The 26,633-nt window shown below is 49.0% G+C and overlaps 2 protein-coding genes across 2 annotated transcripts in view; one reads left to right on the plus strand and one right to left on the minus strand.

Annotated features, from left to right (window-relative positions):
- Nucleotides 1-5,099, plus strand: part of LOC147737543 (uncharacterized) — a 125,034-nt gene extending 119,935 nt beyond the window's left edge. The window contains 2 exon segments of the mRNA XM_086936202.1: nucleotides 3,701-4,704; nucleotides 4,706-5,099. Coding sequence (XP_086792328.1) covers nucleotides 3,701-4,704; nucleotides 4,706-4,876 — 1,175 coding nt within the window. The 3' untranslated portion in view covers nucleotides 4,877-5,099.
- Nucleotides 1-26,633, minus strand: part of LOC147737542 (uncharacterized) — a 532,291-nt gene that overhangs the window by 294,138 nt on the left and 211,520 nt on the right. The gene's annotated exons all lie outside the window — the stretch shown is intronic.

Genomic DNA, 26,633 nt, shown 5'->3' on the forward strand with positions numbered 1-26,633 from the left:
TACAGGTATAGAAGTCGGCAACCCAGCAGGAAGAGGAGGTGGTGCCGTAGGAACATTCACATTGACCACAGGAGGTACAGGAGCTTGATTCTGAGGGGCAGGAGCAGGAATACCAGGTTGTCCAGCAACCGGCAGTTGAACATTCGGTAAAGGTGGAGCCGTAGCACCTTGTGCATACGGTGGAGGTGACCTTAACAAATAAGACAACAGAGGATCGTTTTCGGGGTCCTCCAGTATCTTAGCTGTTTTCGATGGCAAGGCAGGATAGCACTTGTCGATCGCTAAATTATGCTCTCTAATGGCCACCTCTATGGCCTTCTCAGACTCGTTGACTTGCAGCTGTTTAGCCGCTTGCTCTAGAGTCAACTCTTCTTGCTCTTTCTGTTCCTTCTTCAATCTTTTAATCTCTCTCTGTTTAGATTCTTTTCGCCAGTAACGGAAAGAATCAAACATTGCCGGCCGGGCTTTCTTCCTAAACAATTTCGCTTCTAAATTATAAAGGATTTCGGGTTCAAAACTACCATGCAGTGGCCAACTAAGGACACCATCTTTTTTCGTATATCGGACCCACACCTCAGTATAAGATATAGGACCCACACCATGTTTACAGTACAAGTCATATAAGGGAGTCCCAATCGGAGGAACCAGACATGAGTCCTCCAATCGTGAATCGCTATTGCAACCAAAACAAGACAACATACAATTTCTCCGACTTACCATTTTGCAATCCGGAACACAGAACAAACAAAACACGAAACAGATATGTGCACCTGAACCAAGAACTTAGGCCTACCAAAAGCGAACTGATGTATCGATACCCAAACTAAACCAAATAGATTATCGTAACCAGAACAACCAGTGATAATCTTACGAAACCAAACCAAACCAAGAACCAAAAAGGATTTTAACAACCCTCACGAAGTAACCAACTAGCAACCACTAAATACTTAACTGAGGCACTGAAGACGTCACCAAGGAGAAACCCGTCACGTTTCGCTGTACTAAGGACTGCACCTCGGGTCCAAGACAGGGCGACGGTCAAGGCAACGGCCCACTGCAGCCGTCCTGAACGGGAACCCTCGTGGAAGAGAACTTCGGGCCACTTTTGCGATATGCCGGGATCGATGAAGTGGGGCGCCTCCCTCAGGAATCTTCACACGAAGCTTCTCGAACTCTTCAGGCTTTTGGACCGGTACCGAATGACGTCGCCCCACGTTGGGCGCCAATTGGAGTTCTGGACTTTTTGGTTCCGTCCAGAGGTGTCAGGGAACAACACCCGAAGACCCCGGAGTTCCACCTGCCTTGGTGCACAAATGAACAGAAACATGGGCTTCTCAATGGTGGCGTCAAAGACCAAAGGTTTATTACTGCAGGGACACAGAAGTCACAGATACTACACACGGGCAGAATCTAGGAGCCTGTTCGATTTGTACAAAGAGGGTTGCTCCTTATATACTGAATTTTAAGCTGGGGGCAAATTCTTTACATGTAATACATTCCCAAAACCTTTGTGTCTAAAACAATAAATATTTGGCGTTACACAGGAACCGTCGATAATATCTGAGGCCAAACATTACGAAGAGGGGTTCCCACTAGTTCATCACAATCCCTTGTCAATATTGCATTCAAGAGCCGGACCGCCTCATCGTAAATTTTGTTACCTCCCCCTAATAAAGATTCAGAAAGAAAGGAACAGAGCCAGGTGTGGAAGATAGAAAAGTGGGATAAGGGATGTTTGTGGGTTGTAAATGGGCAAGGCTACCGGCTTCGGCCGCCTAATCATGATCGGGACAATGGACACGAGAACCAGTTTGGTAGGGCTGGCCTCGGGCAGAGGAGGCAGTCTTTGTCGAGTCATGCAGCTACAGCATGTTCTGTTCCAAGGTGTACGTGTCACTTAAAGAGGTGAATCTCCGGCTAAGGCTACGTGTCCTTGATTGAAATGAAGTGATCAGAGGTTATTGCTTATGTGAGGGCAAGAAACACAAAATGGCTGCCATGATCTAAGATGGATGCCATGGGTAGATCAGAAATGTGTTGGTAACAGGAGTACTCTTGCTCGTAGCGTAGCGAAAACACCAGGATATGCTAAATGGATCATTTGCGGTTCGCTGATACCAATATTATGTATTTCCGACAATATTGAAAACACGGGTTCAAATCGTCACGGAACCTCAACTCTCTCTGTTTTAGGCTATCCAGCGTTATGTGCATGTGATTACTAGGTGGAAAACAAAAAATCCTGAGGAGAGGGCTCAGCTGCGAAAAATAAAAAAGGGGAAGTTGAAATACATTAGCTCAAACTAGATTATGCAATTAGGAAATTAGAATCCAGATTAGAGGAATAGGGGGGATAGGATGAACAGTCGCCTAGGATGCACTTGGAAATTCGGTAGACCGAGCCAGTCTGGAAATCTAAGCAGAATTAGTAAACAACATCATTCTAAGATGGCCGCCACCGTGGAAATACTTTGAAGCTATAGAACATGATAGTCCTTCTTTCATGTACATAAGAAGGACATGCTAAATCCTATGTCGATATCTATATTCCTAGAGTCTTAGAGACGCCGCCATTTTAGATTGGGCAGGGACTTTATATGGGGAGAGGATCGATACATGATGCAGGGCCTACAAGGCCCAGATAGAGCCCCTTTATGCCACAAGTGCCCCAAACACAATGAGCGCACAAAAGGCCCCCAATAACCAGGCCTTGAGACAACAGCCAGGGGAATCCTCCTGAAAAAAGAGTTAGTAGTGAATGGAGCAAGGCACCTCTGTGAACAATAGGATTTGATGTATGGCACAACTTCCTGTCTTGAGTGTTCCTGATCCATCTTTTACTCCAAGAGCTGTTTTTGTTTTAATGTGTGCAATGTGAGTGCCCTTTTTTGCAAAGTTACTCTATGAACACCTTTGCTGAAATAAATAACATTGTGGCATTTTCAAAGAAACTTTTATGCAAATATCTCTGTATGGCTAAATGTGTCTTAAATATGTCTTGATAAGTTTCAACAATAGCAATAAATGAGATGCTTTTACAATCAACTAAAAATTGTATATGTATATTCCGGTATTTTCCATATAAGTAATTTAAATCTCTTTACATCCAACAGAAAACAATCCTTGATTGCACAAAATGTTTAGGAATAATGAAGATAATACTGTAAATCTGCAAAAGCAAAGTCCGAAACATTGAGTTTCAGTATTCAGGATAACATAAGTGCCCTCAGAGGCAGCCGAACCTGAACATAAACTGAAAGATCTTGGAAGTACCGTCAAGGGCAATTCGGTGGTTCTACGAGTCTCAGCTGTGCAACTCTGTGCCTCAAGTTGGAGAAATTACCTCTAGAAAATGAAGGCAACACTGATCAACCACTTCTTGTGTAAACATATCCAATACCAGCTCTGATCATGAGGTGGTTACTGCATTACTCTGCTTCCTAAAGTGACATCAGACCACCAGTCAGAGCTAGAGGTGTATTTTAAACTCTTTCAGGCCATTCCATAGCAATCAGCGAAAAGCACAGTTAAATGAAAGTTAAAGGAAATGGGGGTTCTGCTATATAAAACACAGAGTATATTTACCAAGCCCAAAACTGCATCAGAGAACACACACAGGGGAAAACCATATCATTGCAGTGAATGTGGAAGTAGTTTTACAGAAGTCATGAGTCATCAGCGAACACACAATGGGGAAAAACATTCAAGTGCAATGAATGTGGGAAGAGCTTTATATATTTATCAGACCTAAAACAGCATCAGAGAACACACACTGGAAAAAAAACATATCCTTGCAGTAAATGTCTGAAGGGCTTCAGACTATTATCAGGCCTAAAACTGCATCAGAGAACACACACTGGAGAAAAACCATATCCTTGCAGTGAATGTCTGAAGAGCTTCAGTCTATTATCAGACCTAAAACAGCATCAGAGAACACACACTGGAAAAAAACCATATCCTTGCAGTGAATGTCTGAAGAGCTTCAGTCTATTATCAGACCTAGAACGGCATCAGAGAACACACACTGGAGAAAAACCATATCCTTGCAGTGAATGTCTGAAGAGCTTCAGTCTATTATCACACCTAAAACAGCATCAGAGAACACACACTGGAGAAAAACCATATCCTTGCAGTGAATGTCTGAAGAGCTTCAGTCTATTATCATACCTAAAACGGCATCAGAGAACACACACTGGAGAAAAACCATATCCTTGCAGTGAATGTCTGAAGAGCTTCAGTCTATTATCAGAACTAAAACGGCATCAGAGAACACACACTGGAGAAAAACCATATCCTTGCAGTGAATGTCTGAAGAGCTTCAGTCTATTATCACACCTAAAACAGCATCAGAGAACACACACTGGAGAAAAACCATATCCTTGCAGTGAATGTCTGAAGAGCTTCAGTCTATTATCAGGCCTAAAACGGCATCAGAGACAACACACTGGAGAAAAACCATATCATTGCAGTGAATGTCTGAAGCGCTTTAATCAATTATCACACCTAAAACTGCATCAGGGAACACACACCGGAGAAAAACCATATAATTGCAGTGAATGTCAGAAGCGTTTTAGTCGATTAACAAACTTAAAACGGCATCAGAAAACACACACAGGGGAAAAACCATATAATTGCAGTAAATGTCTGAAGAGCTTTAGTCAATTAACAAACTTCAAACGGCATCAGAAAACACACACAGGGGAAAAAACCATACCATTGCAGTGAATGTGGAAGTAGTTTTAGATCCTCTTCAGGATTAACGTATCATCACCAAACACACACAGGGGAAAAACCATTCCAGTGCAATGAATGTCTGAAGAGTTTTTATAACTTATGGCAGCTAAAGCAGCATCAGAAAACACACACTGGGGAATAACCATTCCAGTGCAAAGAATGTGGGAAGAGATTTTGTCGCTTATCAGCCCTACATGGACATCAGCGAACACACACTGGAGAAAAACCATATCATGGCAGTGAACGTGCAAAAAGCTCTTGTCAGTCTTCAAACCTAAAATAAAATCAGCGAGCACTCCATCACCATCAATGAACATGTCTATTCTGTGCTATTGTTTATTTCCCTACAGCTAGGAAAAACATGAAATATCACGAAACCCATTGGGAGACTAGCACAAAGTGTACTAAAAGTAAAGAAACTTTGTTGGTTTTTATTCTGTGAGAGAGTTTTAACGAAAGAAATCCAAGAACACCGGACCATGCTACCTGTAAAAGCAACACCATGAAAAATGCTTGGACTAACAAGTCTATTTTCAGCTAATTTTAAAACATATAAACCCAACACACTCAAAACAATTTAACAAGCACAAAATGAAGATTCTTCAGAGCTGGCTGTGGTTGTTGTCATTTTATGCATCATTAATTGTTCTGTGACAGTGGCTAGAGGACTGTGTAGAAAAGCAATAGTGAAAGCAGGAGAATGAGAGCTGCAGCTGTCTGGGTTAACCCTTGCAGTGCATGACATTTACCTTTGAAGCCCTGATGTAGAACTAATGAGGACACAAATTCTTCAGCCATGAAAATAATGATTACGTTTTAACTGTGAAACTATGTGACAACAATTACATTGATGTTACTCTTTTGGTCTGTCCTTACGATGTAGCAACTGTTATCCAATTATGTTAAAAATTAGACAGTGCATCTATATAGAAATAGGCACTTGATGAATGTGGAAGTATGCCTGTATATCTTCAGTAGGGACCATGGACCAACTATGTGCTGAATGTTGATCATCTCCATCGCAATTGCATTGCAAATGCTTTTTTAGGTCTCGCACCCAAGGTACGTCGGGGCACTTGGGAGCGCGGTAAATGATATATTTCTCATTTACTCCGGCAATAAATAGCCCGGGCCTGTGTTTTCATCGCAGCCAGCCCTGGGGACTCCCCGGTAAACGAGCGCCAGCTAACTGCGCTGTAATTACAGGTTTGTGCGGATTACTTGGTAAGCGACAAAAACAAATCTCAAAGTATTTGCATGAGACAGCGAATCCCTGCGGAAGGTGGAAAGAGTGCTGGTCGACGATGTTTGTCAAGGTGAGGAATCAGGGCAGAAAGTCAGCTGCACAAGTGCTGTTCACAAGAAGCAGACAGGCCCGCGTCGGCTGAGGCCTTCTGACAAACCCTTTGGGCTGGGGGCATATTCACAAATTAAGCAATGGGCGCTATGCATGTGTTAATTATAAAAACATTTCTCCAGAACCTTGTTCCATTCTCTGGCACTTTTGTGACTCTGGCACGAGCGCACACTAGGAGCTACGCAACCCCCTGCCCACACCCACATGACTCCAATCCTCATTGTAAACAGAGCTCCCGATGTCTCACGGGACTCCCCTCCCTCATCCCGGGCCCTCAGTCAGCCCAGTGGGTAACCCCTCAAATCACCATTACTGTCAGCTCAACCTCTCACACCCTCACCCCACCATCGCCCCCAGGTCCTTCCACCCCTCTGGTGCCGTGCTCAGCAGTATGGACATGTAGCGCCCCCTCTCCCCTCCACCCTTGTGCGCTTTCCTCCATCACCCCCAGGTCCCCCGCTCACTCACCGTCAGCTCAGGCTCTCACCCTTCTACTCATTGCACCCCCACCACCTCCAGGTCCTTCGACCCCGTAGCGCCTCGCTCAACACAAGGGCCACGTAGCGCCCCCTCCACTCCAGCGCGCACTCCTCCGTCACCCCCAGGTCTCTACTCACCATCAGCTCAGAGTCTCACTCTCTCATCCCTCTACTCACCATCGCCCCTCTCCGCCTCCAGGTCCTTCCAGCCCTGTAGCGTCTCGCTCAGCATTAGGGCCACGTAGCGCCCCCTGCGGGCATCGGGATCGGCCGCAGCGCCTCCACCACCAGCCCCCCCCCCGGAACAGCAGGAGAGGCTGGGCAACAGGCGACTGAGTAGAGCCACCAACGGGCACCCTCCGGGGGCCACTCTTCCGCGGGCTCCAGTCCTGACTCCACTCCTTCCCATTCCAGAGAGCAGCGCAAGTTCAGCTGGGGCTCCAGGGAAGGCTGTACACACAAGGTACACACGCTACTGCGGCCCAATACAAGGCCTAAAGGCCACCAGGGAGGGGCACCGAAGCTTAAAGCGAAGAGCAATACGCAGTCCAGCCTCCTCTTGCAGACCCCAGTGCGGAGAAAAGAGCAGAGCTGTATTGGAGGGTCTGGGGACCTCTGGGTAGGCATACAGAACAATTTCCAGAAGAGGCTAGTGGGGCTGGGTCAGCTGAGGGCCTCTTCTACAGCAGCCGCCTTCCTCTCATTTTCCAGTTCTGGCTGGTTAGAGAGCAGATTTACAGACAGCCAGGGATTCCTCACTGAAACCAGTTTCTACTTTTTTCAGGAGGTGGTGTCTGTCAGTCTGCGTGAGCCCGAAAATAAAGGGCACATGAGGTCAAGGTCGGGGTCACCAAAGCTTCCTGATGTGACTATTATATTTGTCACAGTGAGGGCAGCCAGGTAGCGTCGGCAGTAAATGATCTGTAAATCACTGCAGCACCAGAGCCATCAGAGGTAGCAATTATCTCACTGACCGCCCTTTCAGTGGTGTTTTTCAGGCCCCGGTCCCTAGTTGCTTCCTTCTACCTCCTGTGCGTTTCATTGCTCAGCGAAATAATACATGTACCCACTGCAGGAATCTGTGTTAGACCCCATAGTCACAGCGTCAAATACGTGCGTGTCTGCTCAGGTCATCAGCTTCCCAATGTCAATAATTCCTCTGTAATTCATCAGACACTGCACTTAACTATCCCCACGGCCAACCATACATATATATCAGTGTAATCAAATCCCATGTCTTCCTATAAGACAATGTATTGGAGGAAACATTTGCTCTATGTCTCAAGTCAGTACTGCTGCCCCATTCCTCCTTCCAAAGTTACTGCCCCGTTCCTTTCTCCCACATTCGCCCTATTCCCTCCCCCGGTTCCACTGTCCCATTCCTTCCCCTTAGTCATTCTGTCCTATTCCCTCCTCCCGGTACTACTGTCCCATTCCTTCCTCCCAAAGCTCCCAGTCGTTCGTTTCTCCCACATTCTGCCCTATTTCCTCTTCCCGGTGCTACTGTCCGATTCCTTCCTCCCAGTCATTCTGCCCTATTCCCTCCTCCTGGCGCTACTACCCCATTACTTCCTCCTAGTCATTCTACCCTATTCCCTCCTTGCAGGGCTACTGCCCCATTCTATCCTTGTTCTTTCTTTTAGCTTGTGTGCCTCTCACCCTGCTAAATACCTGCACCCCGACCTCTGTTGCTCTCTTGTGTGCTTCTGTCTTTCGTATGCTTTTCTTATTGCGCTCCACTTTACTCTTTTCCATAGAGGTGATGCTTTTATTACTCCCTCTCTCCATTGCTTTACCAGACGTCGACTCTGCCCGGAAAAAGAGTTTGTAGTATCATCCGTTTCCAACACCTAGAGTGCATCTAAAGCAGCATCGATTTATTTCTCCCCAACCCGCGTACTGTAGTTCAGCACAATAGATCTCGCATTAGCAAGAGTTTAACCTATTGGCATTGTAAATGACAATGCCTTAGACTTAGGTTCTAAAAACCAAAACATAAAGAATAAAGGCATTGTCATTTACAGTGCCAATAGCTCAAACTCGTAAATGCGAGCCCTATTGCATTGCAAATGCTTGTTTATACACTTGGTATAAACATATATTTTTGATAACTCATTATACTTGGTTGTTCACAATTTGTCTTTTCCTAATTCAAAGGTCCACTTTGTTCTTATATTTCCTCAATTTTTTTTCCACACTTTTTCACACTTCATTTCCATCTAGGAAGAAACTTGGCCCTACGCCTGGCTAGGAAAGACCCAGGCAACAACTTGTCTCTGGACAGGTCGGATAGGATCTCCTTTTACACCGATGATATTCTCCTGTACCTGGCCTACCCTCGATCCTCAATTCACAGGTTGTTGCATATTCTTGCCCTCTTTCGACAGTACTCAGGTTATATCATTAACTTGGACAAGTCATTGATTTATGTCCTCAGTGGAGAGCCCCCACTTCTTCCCCCGGGCAGCAGCGCTGATATAGTCACGGGCGGTTTCCGTTATCTGGGCATTTATGTCATGGGGAACAAGGAAGTTTTCTATCAGAAGAATCTCCTGCCTCCCCTGCATCGCCTCCAGGCTGACATGCAGCACTGGAAGACACTGCCCCTTACTCCATTGGATAGAGCTGCCCTTTTTAAAATGAAGGCACTCCCCTGTTTCCTTTATGCCCTGCAGAACACACCATATCCCATCCCTGCCCTCTACTTCCAGACGGTTGATTCCGAGGTCTGCTCGCTACTATGGAATGGCGGCACGACCCGAATTGCCCCGATCAAACTTACACAAAGTTGGTATGACGGGGGTATTGCTCTCCCGGCGATTAAAGCATATTACTGGGCCTCACAGTTAGTGGTCCCCAATCACTGGGCCCACCGTCCTCTTATGGATCCAGCATACAGGATGGACAGGCTTAATATATCTGCGGGCAATTACCTACGAGCATTGTATGGAGGGCTCAGGCATCTACCCAACTATACTCCGACCTCTATCACAGTTTCGATCTGGCATGCGGCAACCGCCACGTTGGGTTGTAAGGGGAAAATTACGCAGGTTACTCAATTGCTGGAATCGTGCCAATTGGGTATGCTCTCGTGTTATTCAAGGTTTGAAAAGAGGGATTTAATTGGTCTCTCCACGGTTAGGGACCTGTGAGCGAAAGGTGCTGTGGTTCCATTCGGCGAACTACAATTAAAATACCAACTGCATGAGGGCGAAACGTTTAGTTATCTTCAGGCATGCAGTGTATTCTGTAAGGCTATTCCCAAGGGCTCCGATCTATCTTTTCTCCTCGCCTCTGGAAGATAGGCTTCTAGATGATTATCTTCCGGATAAGGCCATCTCCCTGAAATACCGTAAAATACTTAATATTTCACCCGAGACTCTCGACAAACTACGCACAAAATGGTGCGATGACGTGCAAGACTTATGTGATGAAGATTGGAGGGAGGCCCTGGCTTCTCCCCGGGAGGTGGCTGTCCATTCCCACTTCAAGCTCATACAGCTTAAAAATACTTCACAGGGCCTTTTATACCAGCACAGCACTTGTTAAAATGGGTCTCTCTTATTCCCCACTCTGTCCCTGATGCGGCGGTTCCACGGGCACCTTCTCTTCAACAGTACTGGAGTGCGATTTTGTCCACCATGTCCCAAATATGCCATAAACCTATAGAAACCTCTCCTCAACTTTGTCTCCTACACATTTGGGACGCCACTGACCTCTCTCAAACTGAACAAACATGGGCTTCGCTGGGCTGTATAATAGCAAAACGCAACATAGCCAGAACATGGAAGGGAGGAATGGTGCCCCAACACAGGGACTGGGCGGCCGACATGGACTGGTGCATGCAGGCTGAAAGAGTGGTATATGAGAGCAGGGGATGCCCAGGTAAATGGGCAAAAATATGGGCCCCTGGAATGAAAGCAGAGATCTTTTGTGCACTCCCTTTGACGATGGTTCCCCATTTAATGTTGATAACGAGACACTTTAAGGTTTAATACCAGTATGTGACTGAAATATTATCAGTGACGCTTCTTTCTATTATATTGATTATAGGTACCTTGTGTTTATTTCACGTGATTTGACCATCTTGACAACTGCTCTCTTTTTATGTTTTTGTATTCTTTTTATATTGTTTTTCGTTGTTTCTCTCAATAAAAAAGATTTATAAAGAAAATAAAATAATGAAGGTCGCAGAGGTGCAGCCCTGTGTGAGGCAGGCCGTGCACGCAGCTGTAGTTCAGAAGAGTGCAGGATCAATAAGGAAGCAGCAGCTGTGGGATAGCCAGGCCGAGCTCACTTCAGAAGAGTGAAGGATCAATAATGAAGGTCGCAGAGCTGCTGCAGCTGTGTGATAGCCAGGCCGAGCACACTTTAGAAGAGTGCAGGATCAATAATGGTCACAGAGCTGCAGCTGTGTGATAGCCAGGCCGAGCTCACTTCAGAAGAGTGCAGGATCAATAATTAAGGTCGCAGAGCTGCTGCAGCTGTGTGATAGCCAGGCCGAGCACACTTTAGAAGAGTGCAGGATCAATAATGAAGGTCGCAGAGCTGCAGCTGTGTGATAGCCAGGCCGAGCACACTTCAGAAGAGTGCAGGATCAATAATGGTCACAGAGCTGCAGCTGTGTGATAGCCAGGCCGAGCACACTTTAGAAGAGTGCAGGATCAATAATGAAGCAGCAGCTGTGGGATAGCCAGGTCGAGCTCACTTCAGAAGAGTGCAGGATCAATAATGAAGGTCGCAGAGCTGCCGCAGCTGTGTGATAGCCAGGCCGAGCACACTTCAGAAGAGTGCAGGATCAATAATGAAGGTCGCAGAGCTGCCGCAGCTGTGTGATAGCCAGGGTGAGCACACTTCAGAAGAGTGCAGGATCAATAATGAAGGTCGCAGAGCTGCAGCTGTGTGATAGCCAGGCCGAGCACACTTCAGAAGAGTGCAGGATCAATAATGAAGGTCGCAGAGCTGCCGCAGCTGTGTGATAGCCAGGCCGAGCACACTTTAGAAGAGTGCAGGATCAATAATGAAGGTCACAGAGCTGCAGCTGTGTGATAGCCAGGCCGAGCACACTTCAGAAGAGTGCAGGATCAATAATGAAGCAGCAGCTGTGTGATAGCCAGGCCGAGCACACTTCAGAAGAGTGCAGGATCAATAATGAAGGTCGCAGAGCTGCTGCAGCTGTGTGATAGCCAGGCAGAATTCTAATCACCATAGATGAATTATTAACAAAGTCTCTGACCCACATGCTGTATGATTGCCGGGCTGAGCACAGTGCTTCTCTGCAGAAAAGTGACGGATCATTAACAAAAGCCACAGAGCCTCCCAATGTCTGATAGCAAGGCCGAGCACAAAGTGAACAAAATCACCATTGTATATTCGTGGGTGACAGTTGTAAATGGCTGATGGAGCTGCATTTTGAAATGATTGTTCTACAAAGGAAATTAAAAAAAGAGATTGATTGCACCATACTATTAAATAGTTGGAACTAATCATGACACTATAGAATGTACATAATAATTACTAGATTTTACATGTTAATAAAATTGTATGTTTTGGGATATGTAATAAAACAAAAAATAATTTGGATTTATAGTATTTGACTGCTGATTGTAAAGAATGAGACTGCTCCCCTACACTATCAAGATACTTTGTGCTGCCTGCAGGGAGTCTACAGACAACCCACAAATGATGGAGGGAATGCAGAACAAATCAAACATTCACCCCAGTCAGGAGATCTGATTTAAATCCATCGTTCCTTTGCTCATCATGCCATCCCGGTTTAGAACCAGCCATATGCAAATCCGTCTTGACCCTGCTCCTCATTGGGAACAGTCCAGCCCGAACTGCCAACCAGGTCCTCCCTGGACCAGAAACGAGCATCCTGAGAACGGTTTTGGCGTATCCCACTTATCAGCCAGGTCAGGTTCAATTCAGTGGCACAGTGAGCCCAGGACTCATGTCTGGCCATACCAGGAGCACTTAGGGCAAGAAAGCAAAAGATGCACAAATGATGGACGGAATGAGGAACAAATCAAACATTCACCCCCAGTCGAGATCTGGGTTCAATCCATCCTTCTCTAGCTCACCATGCCACCCCAATTTAGAGGCAGCCATATGCAACTCAGTATTGACGCTGCTCCTCATGGAAACAATCCAGCCCTAGCTGCCAAGGCAGGCCCTCCCTGGACTAGAAACAAGCATCCTAGGATCAGTTTCGAGGTATCACTCCTCATCAGCCAGGCTAGCCTGAATACTGTGGCACAGTGAGCCTAAAACCAAACTCTGTGCATACCCGGCATAATTAGGGTGAGTCTGCCACAGATGCAGATGAAGGGGTCCAACTTGACAGTGTGTCCCTGGACTGACAAGGTTTCTTTAGTTGGGATGGTACTAGCTCTCCTGTGTGGCTCGAAAGAGAAGTGCTACTGGTAATACAGAGATCTGTACTACACTACTTTTAATTCAGTCATTGTTACCCAACCAATGCATTATTTTTTAGGAACGATAACAATATGCCTGTCGCCTGGCAATCCCCTTGTTAATAATCCATATAAATGCAACAAAATGTTCAGTACTTGAATGTATTTTGCTACAAGAGGGATATAAATATTCAAAAAATGCTTTTTTTAAAGTTTCTTTTTTAGTGCAGCTTTATATACTGGGTGTTTGTCGATCGTGATACAGCTAGACCAACGATACTGTGATGGATGTGGAATGAAGGAGCCGAGTACAAAGAGTTTCTCTGAAAGCTATGAGCACCTTAGAAGGGTGAACAGTAATAAAGCTAAGGTTACTTAAGGATTTGGTTTCATATCTAGAATGTTGGTCTACCCATGTCCCGGACTAACAGGGCATTTTACATTTTTTTTATAGTACGTAAGGCTGTTTTTCAAAGCCCTTGTGAGAACATACAGTGCTGAAAGTCTAGCAAAATCCATCCATGGCGCCCTGCACTGGTGTTTCTGAGTAGGACTGCTTGAGCTTCTGTTGTATAGAAAATTCTGTGGGTTGCTCTGGGGGATAATAATTCCATAGTCCTATGGGAGCTTAACTTTAAATGTTTATTGACTGGAATGGAACTAAATGCCCTCCTGAACCTGGCCAAGATATGGGTAAGTAGGTAGTCCATTCTGAAGTAAGTCTTTGTTATTGATAAAATCTGCTGAGATTCCAAGGAGAAAGTTCACGGAATCATTTTGATGTTCTTGTTGTCACTGAGTGTAGATGATTAGAACATGGATTACTGTCATCTCACTGTTTATTCGGCTCAAATATGTGTATGGAATTGTGTTAAAATGTCCTCATTTCGTGTGCATTTTCACACCAATACTTCTGAAGTTAGTGGACCATATCTATAAATTAATACAGTTGAATACAATTACTAGAGTGGGGCTGAGTCATTTGGTAATTTTAGAGGATCAAAAGATTTGCCACCAATAATTGGGAAAGTAAAATGATTATATATATGTATTTTTTTGTATTCTTTTTTATTAACAAAACGGCAAAGAACATCAGGTGACATTAGCAGATCTTGCTAGTTACATGAGTACATTTCTATACATTCAAAATAATAGACACAGAATATAGGTAAAGGATCAAGGGGACACCTGCGCTTCCACTTCCTCGAAACACATCGGGGGACACACAAACATCTCAGCTGTAGTGATTCCAAGCCTCCCATACCTTCCCCCACTTCGCCGGACACTCCCTAGCCACATACACCGACCTCTCACTGAACATGCCCCAATCCAGGTCCTCCTCCCACCTCTCGGCCCGAGGCGGCTGGCTGGCTCCCCACAACTGGGCAATATTCCGCTCAGCTACCATGCAGGTCAGCAAGACCCATTGCTTCCTATATGCAGTCAGATCCGTGGGTTCCCAAACTTTAAGATACACCTGCGCGCTTCTGGCCGTATCTCCACCCCAGGACGTCTTGTAGCCTATCGTGAATCTTCTCCTTCTCCCAATATGCTTGCACCCCAGAACAATGCCACAGTATATGCATGAACGTTCCAAGTTCCCCGCACCCCCTCCTACACTCCCCGCCCTCCGAGTGACCCGTACGGACCAGACGAGGCCTGTGACATATGACCTATGGAGAATCTTTATTGTACTAATCAAAGCCTCATCTGTATCCCCACTATCCGTGGAGAGGAAACCACCTACCGCCAATCCTCATCATCCAACTCTATTCCATCCTCACCCCAGCGCGTTCTCAAGAGGACCAGCGGGTCTTCCATATGGCTAATAAGTTTCTTATATATTAATGAAATTGTTTTCTCAGGGAGGTAGCTGTCCAGCACTCGGTCCTCGAGAGGCAGGCGTCGGGAAGCGACGTATCCTTGGAGATATTCGCAAGTAGGGCATGTCCGATCTGGAGGTAGTGGTAATGTTTACGATCGTGAAGATGGTATTGTTCCTTGTTAGACCCGGCCGCCTAGCGTGGCCCTCCGAAGCCCAGCACACACCCTGACCGGTGCACATCCCTCACATCCCACGTACCCGGCCTAGCCAACCCTTCCCTTTTAGGGAACGCACATGCATGAACCCGGACATCCCCGTCCGTGCCCTCCATTTCACGGCTTAGCCGACCCTTCCCTCTAGGGCACACACGCACGACCCCCGACATTCCCGTCTGTGCCCTCCATTTTCCCCGGCACCACGAGGCCCGTGTGCCCACCTTCGAGCACCTAAGATGGCTGCCCAGCCCCAGCGCGGCCCAGGCCTAGCGGCGCCACCCAGTCTGAAAAACAACGTGCTTCATCGAGTGAGAGAGGGAGGAGCAGTATCTCTCACACCTTCGACCTCCCCCTGGGAGATGGGTTTCGATCGCCCCTTCGGCCTCCCTGAGGGCCGGCTCCAAGCCTGCTGTGTGTCCGGGACTCCTCCCGAACCAGTCCTGAAAGGATCAAAGGACGACATGGCAGGAAACCCCAACCAGCAACCCCCAGGTGTCAAGACCCCCTGCTGGACAGACTCCGGACATCAAAGCGGAGGTGGACTATAACCAGGGGTGCTCTGGGCCTATCTGGCAGATTCGATTCTGGAACGACGAGAGCCCTCCTGACGTGGTCGCGGCTCCCCTGGTAGAGAAAGGACTTCTGCCGAACCCTCTGAGCCCTGCTGAGTGACTCGCGGCTCCCCTGCAACATTGGAACATCTGAGCCCTGCTGAGTGACTCGCGGCTCCCCTGCAACTTTGGAACACCTGAGCCCTGCTGTGTGACTCCCGTCTCCCCTGAACTCGTAAGAACTCCGACCTTTTGCTTGAGCCCTGCTGAGTGACTCGCGGCTCCTACGACACTCCCGGTCCGGCTGGACCCTAACGATCGCATCGTATTCCCCGGCTCGAGGATTGTGAGCTGTGCGCCGGATACGCAACTACAGGTGACCCTGATCCACAAAGACTGTCCCGCTACCCTTTACTCTACCGAGACTCTTGAGCCTTGTGCTCCCTTGTATATATTGCAACCTGCCTGATCATAAAGATCCTTCGATATTTAGATAAAGCTCTATTCTTAAGAATCTACGGTGTGGTGTCTCTTTGTCGTGTGGTGCTTGTGCAGCGTGTACGATCCTAGATCTGAGGCTCTTCCTCCTGAGGAGTTTCTCGCCAGTGCTCGGCTACGATACTTCGAGGGTAGATCCTAGGGTGACCGGGTCCACTTCCTGGCTCCCCTGAGGTCGCCTTCTAACATTGGTGGCAAGCGTCAGGATTACAACCCATAATCTAGAGATCGTACCATAACAGCTGACACACTACCGACAGAGACGACGGAAGAAACCACCATGAGTCTCACGGAAAATGATGCGGGTACTGCATTCCAGGTGGAACAATTGGAAGAGTACACGCACAAACAACTAAAAGAATTCTGCAAAGAATTAAGAATCGCTACCACCGGTCTCAACACAAAAGAGGACATGCAAAAGGCACTAAAGGCTTGGGTGGACTCCGGGGCACCCTGCACAGGAGGAGCGACAGAGCCGCACGACGAAGCCGGACTTCCCCAAAGAGAGAGCAGCGGCACCCCGGTACGGAGCTCCGTACCAGACGGGAGCCTATCCCCGGAAGAACTTGCAGATCGAGAAAAGTCGCCATCACGAACTGAAACTGGCGAAGTTGAAAATCGAAGGCGAACTAAGACTAGCTGAAAAGAAGCTGGCCGTAGAGCAGTTACGGGTTCAAGGAGAACTCGAGGAGAAGAAACTCCAACGGGAGCAGGAAGACCGACGACTCCAGCTGGAGCACGAGCGAAGCCTGAAAGAACTGGAACTCAAGGACCGGAGAGAAGAGACCCGATCCCCGGGACCCGGAGAGGCCGCGCCCCTGACAGAACGAAAGGTCCACATCCCCAAGGATGTGGTCAAAGAATATTACAAGAATGATGACATTCAACAATGGTTCAAGGCCTATGAGGTCGCCATGACCTCCCACCGAGTCCCGCAGAAGGATTGGGGGGCCGGGTTGTGGGGCCGATTCTTGAGCCAGGGGAGAGATACCCTGCTCGACCTACCATCCTCCATGCAGACCTCATACAGCCACATGAAGGAGGCCCTCCTCACAAGGTACGGCCTCACCCCAGAGATGTACCGCCAACGGTTCTGGGACTGTGTGAAGATTCCTGGGTGAAGATTCCTGGCTCCACGTGGGTGGAATATGTGAACTTTTTTAGTTGTGCGTTTGATGGGTGGATCAAGGGCAGCAAGGTCACCACCCTAGACGAACTAGCTGACCTCATGTTGTGGGAACACCTGGCTTCGAACTGCTTTGTAGAGCTACGCCAGCACCTGCTCGACAGCAAGCTCACAGATCAGAGGAAGCTGGCTGTCGAGGCAGATCGCTGGGTGAACACCCGGGTCTCCCGGGGCCCCGTAGGAGAACACTCCTGCTCTAGTCAGGGTCCCCAGCGCCAGCGAGGGGGCGGGAACCAGGGGGGACAGAGAGAATCCCAGTCCAGTACGCCCAAGGTCCAACCCCCGAACTTCCCAGCACCCCCGCCAGCTGTATCCGGTCCCCCGGTTAGACGAGCGCACTGGGTGACCATTACCTATTTCCGTTGCCAGAAGCCTGGCCATTATGCCAATGACCCCGAGTGCCCCATGGCCCCGCGCGTCCCCGCTGCAGCGCCCCCAGCCCGACAGATGGCCAATGTCGCCCTAGGGGAGGAAATCGAGGAAGAAGGAGAATGGGAGCAGAAGCCCGTAGCCATGGCCTTAGTTTCCCTGGGAGATAGAGAAATGGTCCCCGGGAATCCCCTACCCCCCAACACGAAGAAGTATAGGCAGATTGTCACGATTAATGGCCAGCAGGCCGAAGCCATTCGCGACACCGGGGCGAGTATTACCGGTGTCCTCAGCCACTTAGTCCGGGAGGATCAGATCCTCCCCCATGTCTTTTGCCCAGTCCTTTCCGCAGACAACGTTGAGAGCCTATGTCGAGTGGCCCTGGTACCCTTCGAATGGGAAGGAGTAGAAGGCAAGTTGAAGGTCGCAGTACGAACCGCCCAGCCGGTTGACTGCCTCCTGGGGAATGATTTGGAGAGTTCCCAATGGCAACAAGTTGAACGCCGGACACACTTAGGAATGATGGGCCTCCCCGAGTGGGTGTGCGCCACCACCCGATCCATGACAGCCTGACTGCCCCCTCCCGGGGAAGCCGAGGACACCCCACCTGAAGAGAACCGGATCGACCACCTTGAGGTCCCAGAAGTCTCCCCACGAGGAGAATCTGTCCCCACCGACGAACCCCTACCTTCTGACACCCCACAAGATGTGTTCCGCTACATCTTGGACCTCCGGAACCAAACGAGGAAGTTCCGAGAGCTTGCCGAAGCCAACCTGGAGGCGAGCCAGGAAGAAATGAAGCGCTGGTACGACCAGAATGCCACTCTGGTCGAGTTCCAGCCGGGCCAGCAGGTATGGGTCATGGCCCCAGTAAAACCGTGCGCCCTCCAGGACAACTGGACAGGTCCCTTCAAAGTCATTGAGAGAAAGAGTCAGGTCACATACTTGGTGGACGTCCAGTCCACCCGGGACCCCCTTCGGGTCCTGCACGTGAACCGCCTCAAGCCTCACTTCGTGCGGACGGAGTTGAGTTTTCTGTTGGCCACAGATGACGGGGCAGAGGAGGAGTCCAATCCTCTCCCCGACCTCCTGTATACCAAGGAGAAGGATGGCTCCGTGGAAGGAGTGCACCTCTCTCCGGCCCTCATGCCCCAGCGGCGCGAAGACTGCCGCCAGCTCCTGGGCCAGTTCTCAGATTTGTTCTCCCTTGTCCCTAACGTCACCGACTGGTCTGTCCACGACGTGGACACCGGAGACAGCCCGCCGGTGAAGCACAGAGCCTACCGAGTCCCTGATCGAGTCCGGTCCTGCATCCAGGCAGAGGTCTCGAAGATGTTGACCTTGCGGGTGATCGAACCCTCAGACAGCCCCTGGGCCAGCCCAGTGGTGCTGGTCCCGAAAGCAGCCGCCCCCGGTGTAGCCCCGGAACGACGATTTTGCGTGGACTACCGGGGCCTCAATGAAGTCACCCGAGCAGACGCTCATCCCATTCCGCAAGCAGACGAGCTCATCGACCTTCTCGGGCTGCTCGTTTTCTCAGCACCTTCGATTTGACCTGCGGGTACTGGCAAATTGCGCTCACAGAGGGAGCCAAGGAGCGGTCTGCCTTCTCAACCCCGGATGGGCACTATCGCTTTCGCGTAATGCCCTCCGGGATGAAAAATGCCCCAGCGACTGGTAAACAGAGTCCTGGCCGGGCTGGAAGAGTTCAGCGCCGCATATGTGGACGATATTGCGTTTTTCAGTACCGAATGGAGTGAGCACCTCCGGAAGGTGTTGACGGCCCTGCGCCAGGCAGGCCTCACAGTGAAAGCGAGTAAATGCCGAATTGGCCAAGGTTTGGTGGTTTACCTGGGGCACCAGGTCGGAAGTGGGCAGGTCGCCTCTCTGCAGTCTAAGATCGACGCCATCTTAGTCTAGTACCCACCTACCACTCAGACCGAGGTCCGGGCCTTCCTGGGCCTCACCGGCTACTACCGGAGATTTATCCGAGAGTACGGCAGCATTGTAGGCCCCCTCACCGAACTCACCTCCAAGAAGCACGCCAAGCGTGTGCAATGGACCCCCGCCTGCCAGGAGGAGTTAGACGCCCTGAAAAGAGCCATGTGCACCGCCCCGGTGCTCCAAGCCCCCGACTACTCCCAGGAGTTCGTGGTACAGACCGATGCCTCCGAGCACGGGATCAGAGCGGTACTGTCCCAAGTCAATGCCCAAGGCCTAGACCAGGGTGTGGCTTTCCTCAGCCGACGGCTGACACCCAGAGAACAGAGGTGGAGCACCATCGAGCGTGAGGCGTTCGCCGTAGTCTGGGCCCTCAAGAAATTACGACCTTACCTGTTCGGTACCCATTTCAGGGTCCAAACAGACCATCGCCCCCTGCGCTGGCTCATGCACATGTGTGGAGAAAACCCCAAACTACTGCGGTGGTCAATCTCCCTCCAGGGGATGGATTTCACAGTAGAACATCGCCCAAGTGCAGACCACACCAACGCTGACGGCCTCTCTAGGTTCTTCCGCCTCAGCGAAGAGAACCCCCAAGAGGATGGGTAGTTCTCTCCGGCTTTCAGCTGGGGGGACGCGTGTTAGACCCGGCCGCCTAGCGTGGCCCTCCGAAGCCCAGCACACACCCTGACCCATGCACATCCCTCACATCCCACGTACCCGGCCTAGCCAACCCTTTCCTTTTAGGGCACACACATGCATGAACCCGGACATCCCCGTCCGTGCCCTCCATTTTCACGGCTTAGCCGACCCTTCCCTCTAGGGCACGCACGCATGACCCCGGACATTCCCGTCCGTGCCCTCCATTTTCCCCAGCACCACGAGGCCCGTGTGCCCACCTTCGAGCACCTAAGATGGCTGCCCAGCCCCAGCGCGGCCCAGGCCTGGCGGCGCCACCCAGTCTGGAAAACAACGCGCTTCATCGAGTGAGAGAGGGAGGAGCAGTATCTCTCACACCTTCGACCTCCCCCTGGGAGATGGGTTTCGATCCCCCCTCCGGCCTCCCTGAGGGCCGGCTCCACGCCTGCTGTGTGTCTGGGACTCCTCCCGAACCGGTCCTGAAAGGATCAAAGGACGACATGGCAGGAAACCCCAACCAGCAACCCCCAGGTGTCAAGACCCCTTCTGGACAGACTCCGGACATCAAAGCGGAGGTGGACTATAATCAGGGGTGCTCTGGGCCTATCGAATCTGGAATGACAAGAGCCCTGCTGACATGGTTGCGGCTCCCCTGGTATAGAAGGACTTCTGCCGAACCCTCTGAGCCCTGCTGAGTGACTCGCGGCTCCCCTGCAACCTTGGAACATCTGAGCCCTGCTGAGTGACTCGCGGCTCCCCTGCAACTTTGGAACACCTGAGCCCTGCTAAGTGACTCGCGGCTCCCCTGAACTCGTAAGAACTCCGACCTTTTGCTTGAGCCCTGCTGAGTGACTCGCGGCTCCTACAACACTCCCGGTCCGGCTGGACCCTAACGATCGCATGGTATCCCCCGGCTCGAGGATTGTGAGCTGTGCGCCAGATACGCAACTACAGGTGACCCTGATCCACAAAGACTGTCCCGCTACCCTTTACCCTACCGAGACTCTTGAGCCCTCGTGCTTCCTTGTATATATTGCAACCTGCCTGATCATAAAGATCCTTAGATATTTAGATAAAGCTCTATTCTTAAGAATCTACGGTGTGGTGTCTCTTTGTCGTGTGGTGCTTGTGCAGCGTGTACGATCCTAGATTTGAGGCTCTTCCTCCTGAGGAGTCTCTCGCCAGTGCTCGGCTACGATACTTCGAGGGTAGATCCTAGGGTGACCGGGTCCACTTCCTGGCTCCCCTGAGGTCGCCTTCTAACATTCCTGAAGTGAATTGAATGTGAGGACTGTGCCTTTCTCCCAGATATCCTTAATCTACATAATCCCGATGAGGTCCCACTTGTCGAACCCCCTAGATTTCCATAGGCTCCCCAACTTCTCCAAACTCCACAACGGAGTGGACAGTGTGAGTCTCCCCTCCCACCTGAGGTGCCTATTTGTCTCGTGCCACACCTGAACGGCGTGTGCTGTTGCTCCCGCGAGGGGAAACCGACGAGGTCCAGCATAGAGCGCTCTAGTGAAATCGCCGCCCAGGACTTGCCAGCGGTCCATGTCATACCCTGGGCCCCCGGGGGGGGAAGTATATTGCATGATTCACCCCGGCCAACTGGGAGGCCCAGTAGTATTTCTGCAGGTCCGGCAGGCCTATCCCCCTGTCATACCAGGGGAGAGTGAGTTGGGAGAACGCTATACGTGGCCTGGAGGACCTCTATCTCCCTAAAGTAGGATGCAGGTACCAAATCCATCGAGTTCTGGAGCGCGTATAAAAACCGGGAAGGGCCAACATCCTAAAAAGCATTGCTCTGCCCAGAAGTGAGAGCGGAAGCGCCTTCCAGCGCGCCACATCCCTCCTTAACATAATCAAGGGGGGCGCCAAGATTATTACCATATTGTAGTTCTATTTTTTTTTTTTAATAGGTAAACCGTTTTCTGCTCCTGGTTCTCTTTAAAACAGATGCTAGCCGATATGCCTATTACGCTGGTTTGATATACAGCCTAGCACACTAGGTCAATGTCTGGAAGCATAGGACGAGGTCACTTTCAGAACTTGGAATTGAAACATTTAGTTGGTGTTAAATGCTAGAAAGAGCATTGCCCATCCATGGAGCCAGAGTTCCGTCCGCCACGGCATGTTTACTGTGGAAGGCTTTGGGAACCAATGACATTCAAGTAAAAAAATACAACTTCTTATCAACTTGGCTGCCTATCCTGTATGACATGGTGGGTGTTCATAGAAAACTGGCTTCTCAAGCTAGACAGGGGGCACTGGGGATGTTTCTACTAATTTAAGAGATAGTTTGGTTGATAAACAAGACATCTGTCCCTATCTTTCATTGCAGTGTACAGAATAAGGAGTTCGTCAATTTCTGAAACACCTAGTAGCTGACATCGAGGCGACAGATAAAATTATAACAGAGCAGCAATTTGCCAACAGTTATGTGTTTAGGTACATTTTCACTGTATTAGGGCCCTTAAAATGAAAACACAAGTTTTTTAAGAAAGCTAACGTGAGGGTGTAACTTCCCTCAGATGATCTGGACGTTCTGTAGTCATTAGCCACAGGAATGAAACCAAGTGAAACTACAGAGTTTTAGGTCAAAAAGTGACTGAATTAGCTAAAGAATGCCCATCACCCATAGATTGAAGGATGCGGCTGGTAACATATCTCTGCAGGTTTCATTTAGCGATCGGTGGATTGAATTATTTTAGTTAGTCTGTTTGTGTATCTTTAAATGTTTAATCAAACGTATAATCATTTTTAGACCTAGATGTGTGTAATCCCTTTGACGCACCAGTGCCTTGTTCCCTACCACTGTTTATAAATTGATTAATTGATGTTAAAATACATTTTAGTCCTTGATGTTTTCTTCTGTGCTATTGTTGATTCAATTTCATGGAATATTCATTAATTCCGAAATAAATATGGTTTGATTCATTCACTCAAATTCTGTCAGCTCTTCTGTGATTTTTTATTTAGGACAATGAATGGTTAAAATGTATGTCTAGGGTGGAGGTGTTCAAACTGGGGTTGTGCCCCCTTTGGGGGTTCTCTGGTGATCCCAGATGGGGCGCCAGGCTCTGGCCAAAAAAACATTATACTGATAACAGTGCTTTATTTTTAGCTGAAAATACTGAGCAGCAGTAAGCTGCTCTCCAATGGGCCGTCACTAACATGTTTTGTCGTTTATATCCTAGCTGGGAGTACGTGTCAAAATGGACGGGACTCCAAATGTTCTTCAAAACCTCCACCCCCACTTCAAATAAACTCACTGTGGGGACTTGTACCCGTTACTAGAACATTGGAATGTTGGGAGCTCCATTGAAGACAACCGAGTAGCTCCGGGCTTGTAATGGCTGGTATAAGTCCGGAGCTCCAACATTCCAATGTTTGTCTTCATGTTTCTCACTTTTTAATTTAGAACATTCTACCCTCAGTGGTTGGAATGTTCTAATAGCCTTTAGCCTTTCTGCCTCAGGGTATGCCGGTTGTTAAAGGCCCTGAACCTGAGTTTTAGGCCCGAGCCGCAGGCCCTCGGCAGCGGGCTATTAAGCTATAGTAAGGCCTGCCTGACTAGAACAGTAAGTTGGGAAATCATGGATTTGATTGTATTTTTAAAACAGAATGTGAGAAGTTGGCCTGATATATGATGCTCATTAGTTCTATTGATCACCTTGTATCATGCCAAGCAACCCTTATGGTGTTGGTTGTAAGTCAACCTTATAGACCAGCTATCCTAGAGGTAGCATGCACAGAGCAGTCTTAGGCTAAACTCGAGAGGGCATGTGGAGTCAGCTGTTTTACCATATGCAACTCCTTTTAATATCAATTGAAAGGACACCACACAGGATATATATCGAAAATATATATGTCTTTATTTCTAAAACAATCCCCTATAAACCATATACTAAACAAGTGGTGTTAGAACCACGAATCAAACAGTGGTAAGGCCTAGGGCCTTGGGAATCGCTGGAGCTACACTGAGCTAACAATGGTTAGTGAACAGGAGGCCCACGGGATGCGTGTGCAGTGATGAAAATTACACGCGTGCACTCATTGGAAACAATGGGTGCGTAAAAGTCACAAAGTTAAAGATTGGGAGTCTTCCGGATGGTCTAGAACCTAACTACTTGAAACTTAGACACTAGGAGTGTTACACTACACAGGAGCACCAGAGTGCCAGCGTTACCTCATCCACAGGAAGTGGGTGCATAGGTGCCAAAGTGTGTCAGGTTTCTTCGTGGAGTTCTATGGAGCCTTGGAGAAAAGAGGCTGCAGGCGACCAGGCGAGAAGAGTTCCGGTGGATCCTAGGGTGGATCGAAGATGTTGAAGACCTGAAAGCAGAGGAGACAGAGTCTGGGTCACTAGCCAGTGACCAGGAAGGAACCAGGAAGGAACCAGGCGATGTCGGGATGCAATCAGGTGATGTTGAGAAGCTTGTCTCTTCAGCCACATGGACCAGGAGGCGTCGACGACGACCAAAAGTCAGGCACGGACTGTCCCACGAAGGCTCTCGCTGTCGGCGGTGTCGGCTTCAAGATCAGAGCAAATAGGCCTTGGCAAATACAAGCCACGCAGGAAACGAAGTTGGCTTCTAATCAGTCCAGCAAGGTCTGAGCGGCTGCTTCTTTTCACAGAAGCAAGGGCCAGTCTGGAGCAACAAGCCCAGTGGTGGAAAATCACAGTTTACTCGCCAAAATGGCCACTAGCCAGCGGGCAAGTGACCGGGTAGGCGCGTTGAGCAGGAAAACGCAAAAGGGCCACACGCAGAACTCGTGGATGGTGCAGGGCTGATCTTTGCTGCAAAAGCTGCTATGGGCTGGGGCTTCTCAAACTCCAAAGCACAGCGTCGAGGAGGCCTCGGGTGTTGCACAGAAAGAGCTTGCCCATCCATGGAGCCAGAGTTCCGTCCGCCATGGCATGTTTACTGTGGAAGGCTTTGTGAACCAATGACATTCAAGTAAAAAAATACAACTTCTTATCAACTTGGCTACCTGTCCTGTATGACATGGTGGGCGTTCATAGAGAACTGGCTGGCCATCTTGAAAAGTCCATGACCTGCTAACTGCAGGTCGTGGACTTTTCAAGATGACCAGTCCCACGTCTCTCGTCGCCTCCACTTGTTCTCAGCTTTGCAGGGACTGTGGATCGGGCTGTTGGATATCTGGGAATCTGGTTCTTGTCAGGCTCTGGGCTCCGGCGGGAGGCGGCGGCAAAACAAGTCGCTGATCGCTGGATGGTGCCTGCAGTTGCAGGGTGGTCACTCCTTGACCACAATGGAGATTCTTCAGTCTTCTTCTTTGGAAGTCGAGTGGTGAAGGTCCAGAGTTTCGTATCAGAGTTTCAGTCAGGATAATCTAAAGTCTTGGGACACAGCTCCTACCTATATACCAAATCTAGGGGCTGGATTACCTACTAGGTCCCTCCTATGGGTGGAACCAGGAACGGGGGTGGTTACACCCCTTTTCCTTTGTCCAGTTTCGCGCCAGATCTGGGGCTGGAGAGCCCCAGCACCGGTCTGAACTGGCATATGCACAGGACACCTTGTGTGCCCCAGGCAATGTCTAATTCTTTTCAGCCCTCCCCATCCCACTACACAAAATCCTGTCTGGGGTGGTGATAGCACCTCCCAAGGCAGGAAACCCTTTGTCCAAGCCTCCCTCGCTGGAAGGACTCCCAGCAGCAGGAGGTCAGACTTGTGTCTGTGGTGGCAGCATCCATTTTGTAATGCTGAGGCTCTGTTTACCTTTAACCGGGGTTCGTGTTAGGTGCATGTTGGGTCCCTCTATAAGGGTGGAATGCTACCCCCGTCGCCAGAACTGGTGAGGGGGTAGTATTCCAAATCGTATGACACCTTACTCGAAATGTTTTGATAAAGCCAATCCAAAGTTAGCAATAACCACGAGGATTATAATGCACTTAAGAGTATATGGTATGGCTATATCCTTGAACAGCTATAAAGACATGGTTCAGAAAGCTGCAGACAGGCTCAGCTCATGCTAGAGCACCATCTCACATAAAACCAAGCACTCTGCCTCCAGGATTATTAAGGCCTGCCAAATCATGGGGACAGAGAGTCACTTCTGTCGTCTCCCTCAGAGATTCAAGAATAGTCCTGGATTATTTTAAGCGAGGGTAACAGAGTTACTACAAACTTATGATGACGAAGCATTGTCATATGTCGATGCCATCTATCTGACAGATGATGACTTGGATAGGCACTTGAACAGGGTGAACACCATTATATTGGGCTTCGCCTGTGAAGGGTATAAATTAAATTTTAAGAAATCAAATATTGCCCACCTCAATGTCCTTTTGCTAGGATACAAACTTTCAAGTGAAGGCAAAAGACTGACAGCAAACTTTCTCGAGAAATGAGCGATGCTCCAACCTCCAAAAATGCTGAAAATCTTACAGTT

This window comes from Lissotriton vulgaris, chromosome 1_1 (assembly GCF_964263255.1).
Source record: "Lissotriton vulgaris chromosome 1_1, aLisVul1.2, whole genome shotgun sequence".
NCBI classification, from domain to species: Eukaryota; Metazoa; Chordata; class Amphibia; order Caudata; family Salamandridae; genus Lissotriton; species Lissotriton vulgaris.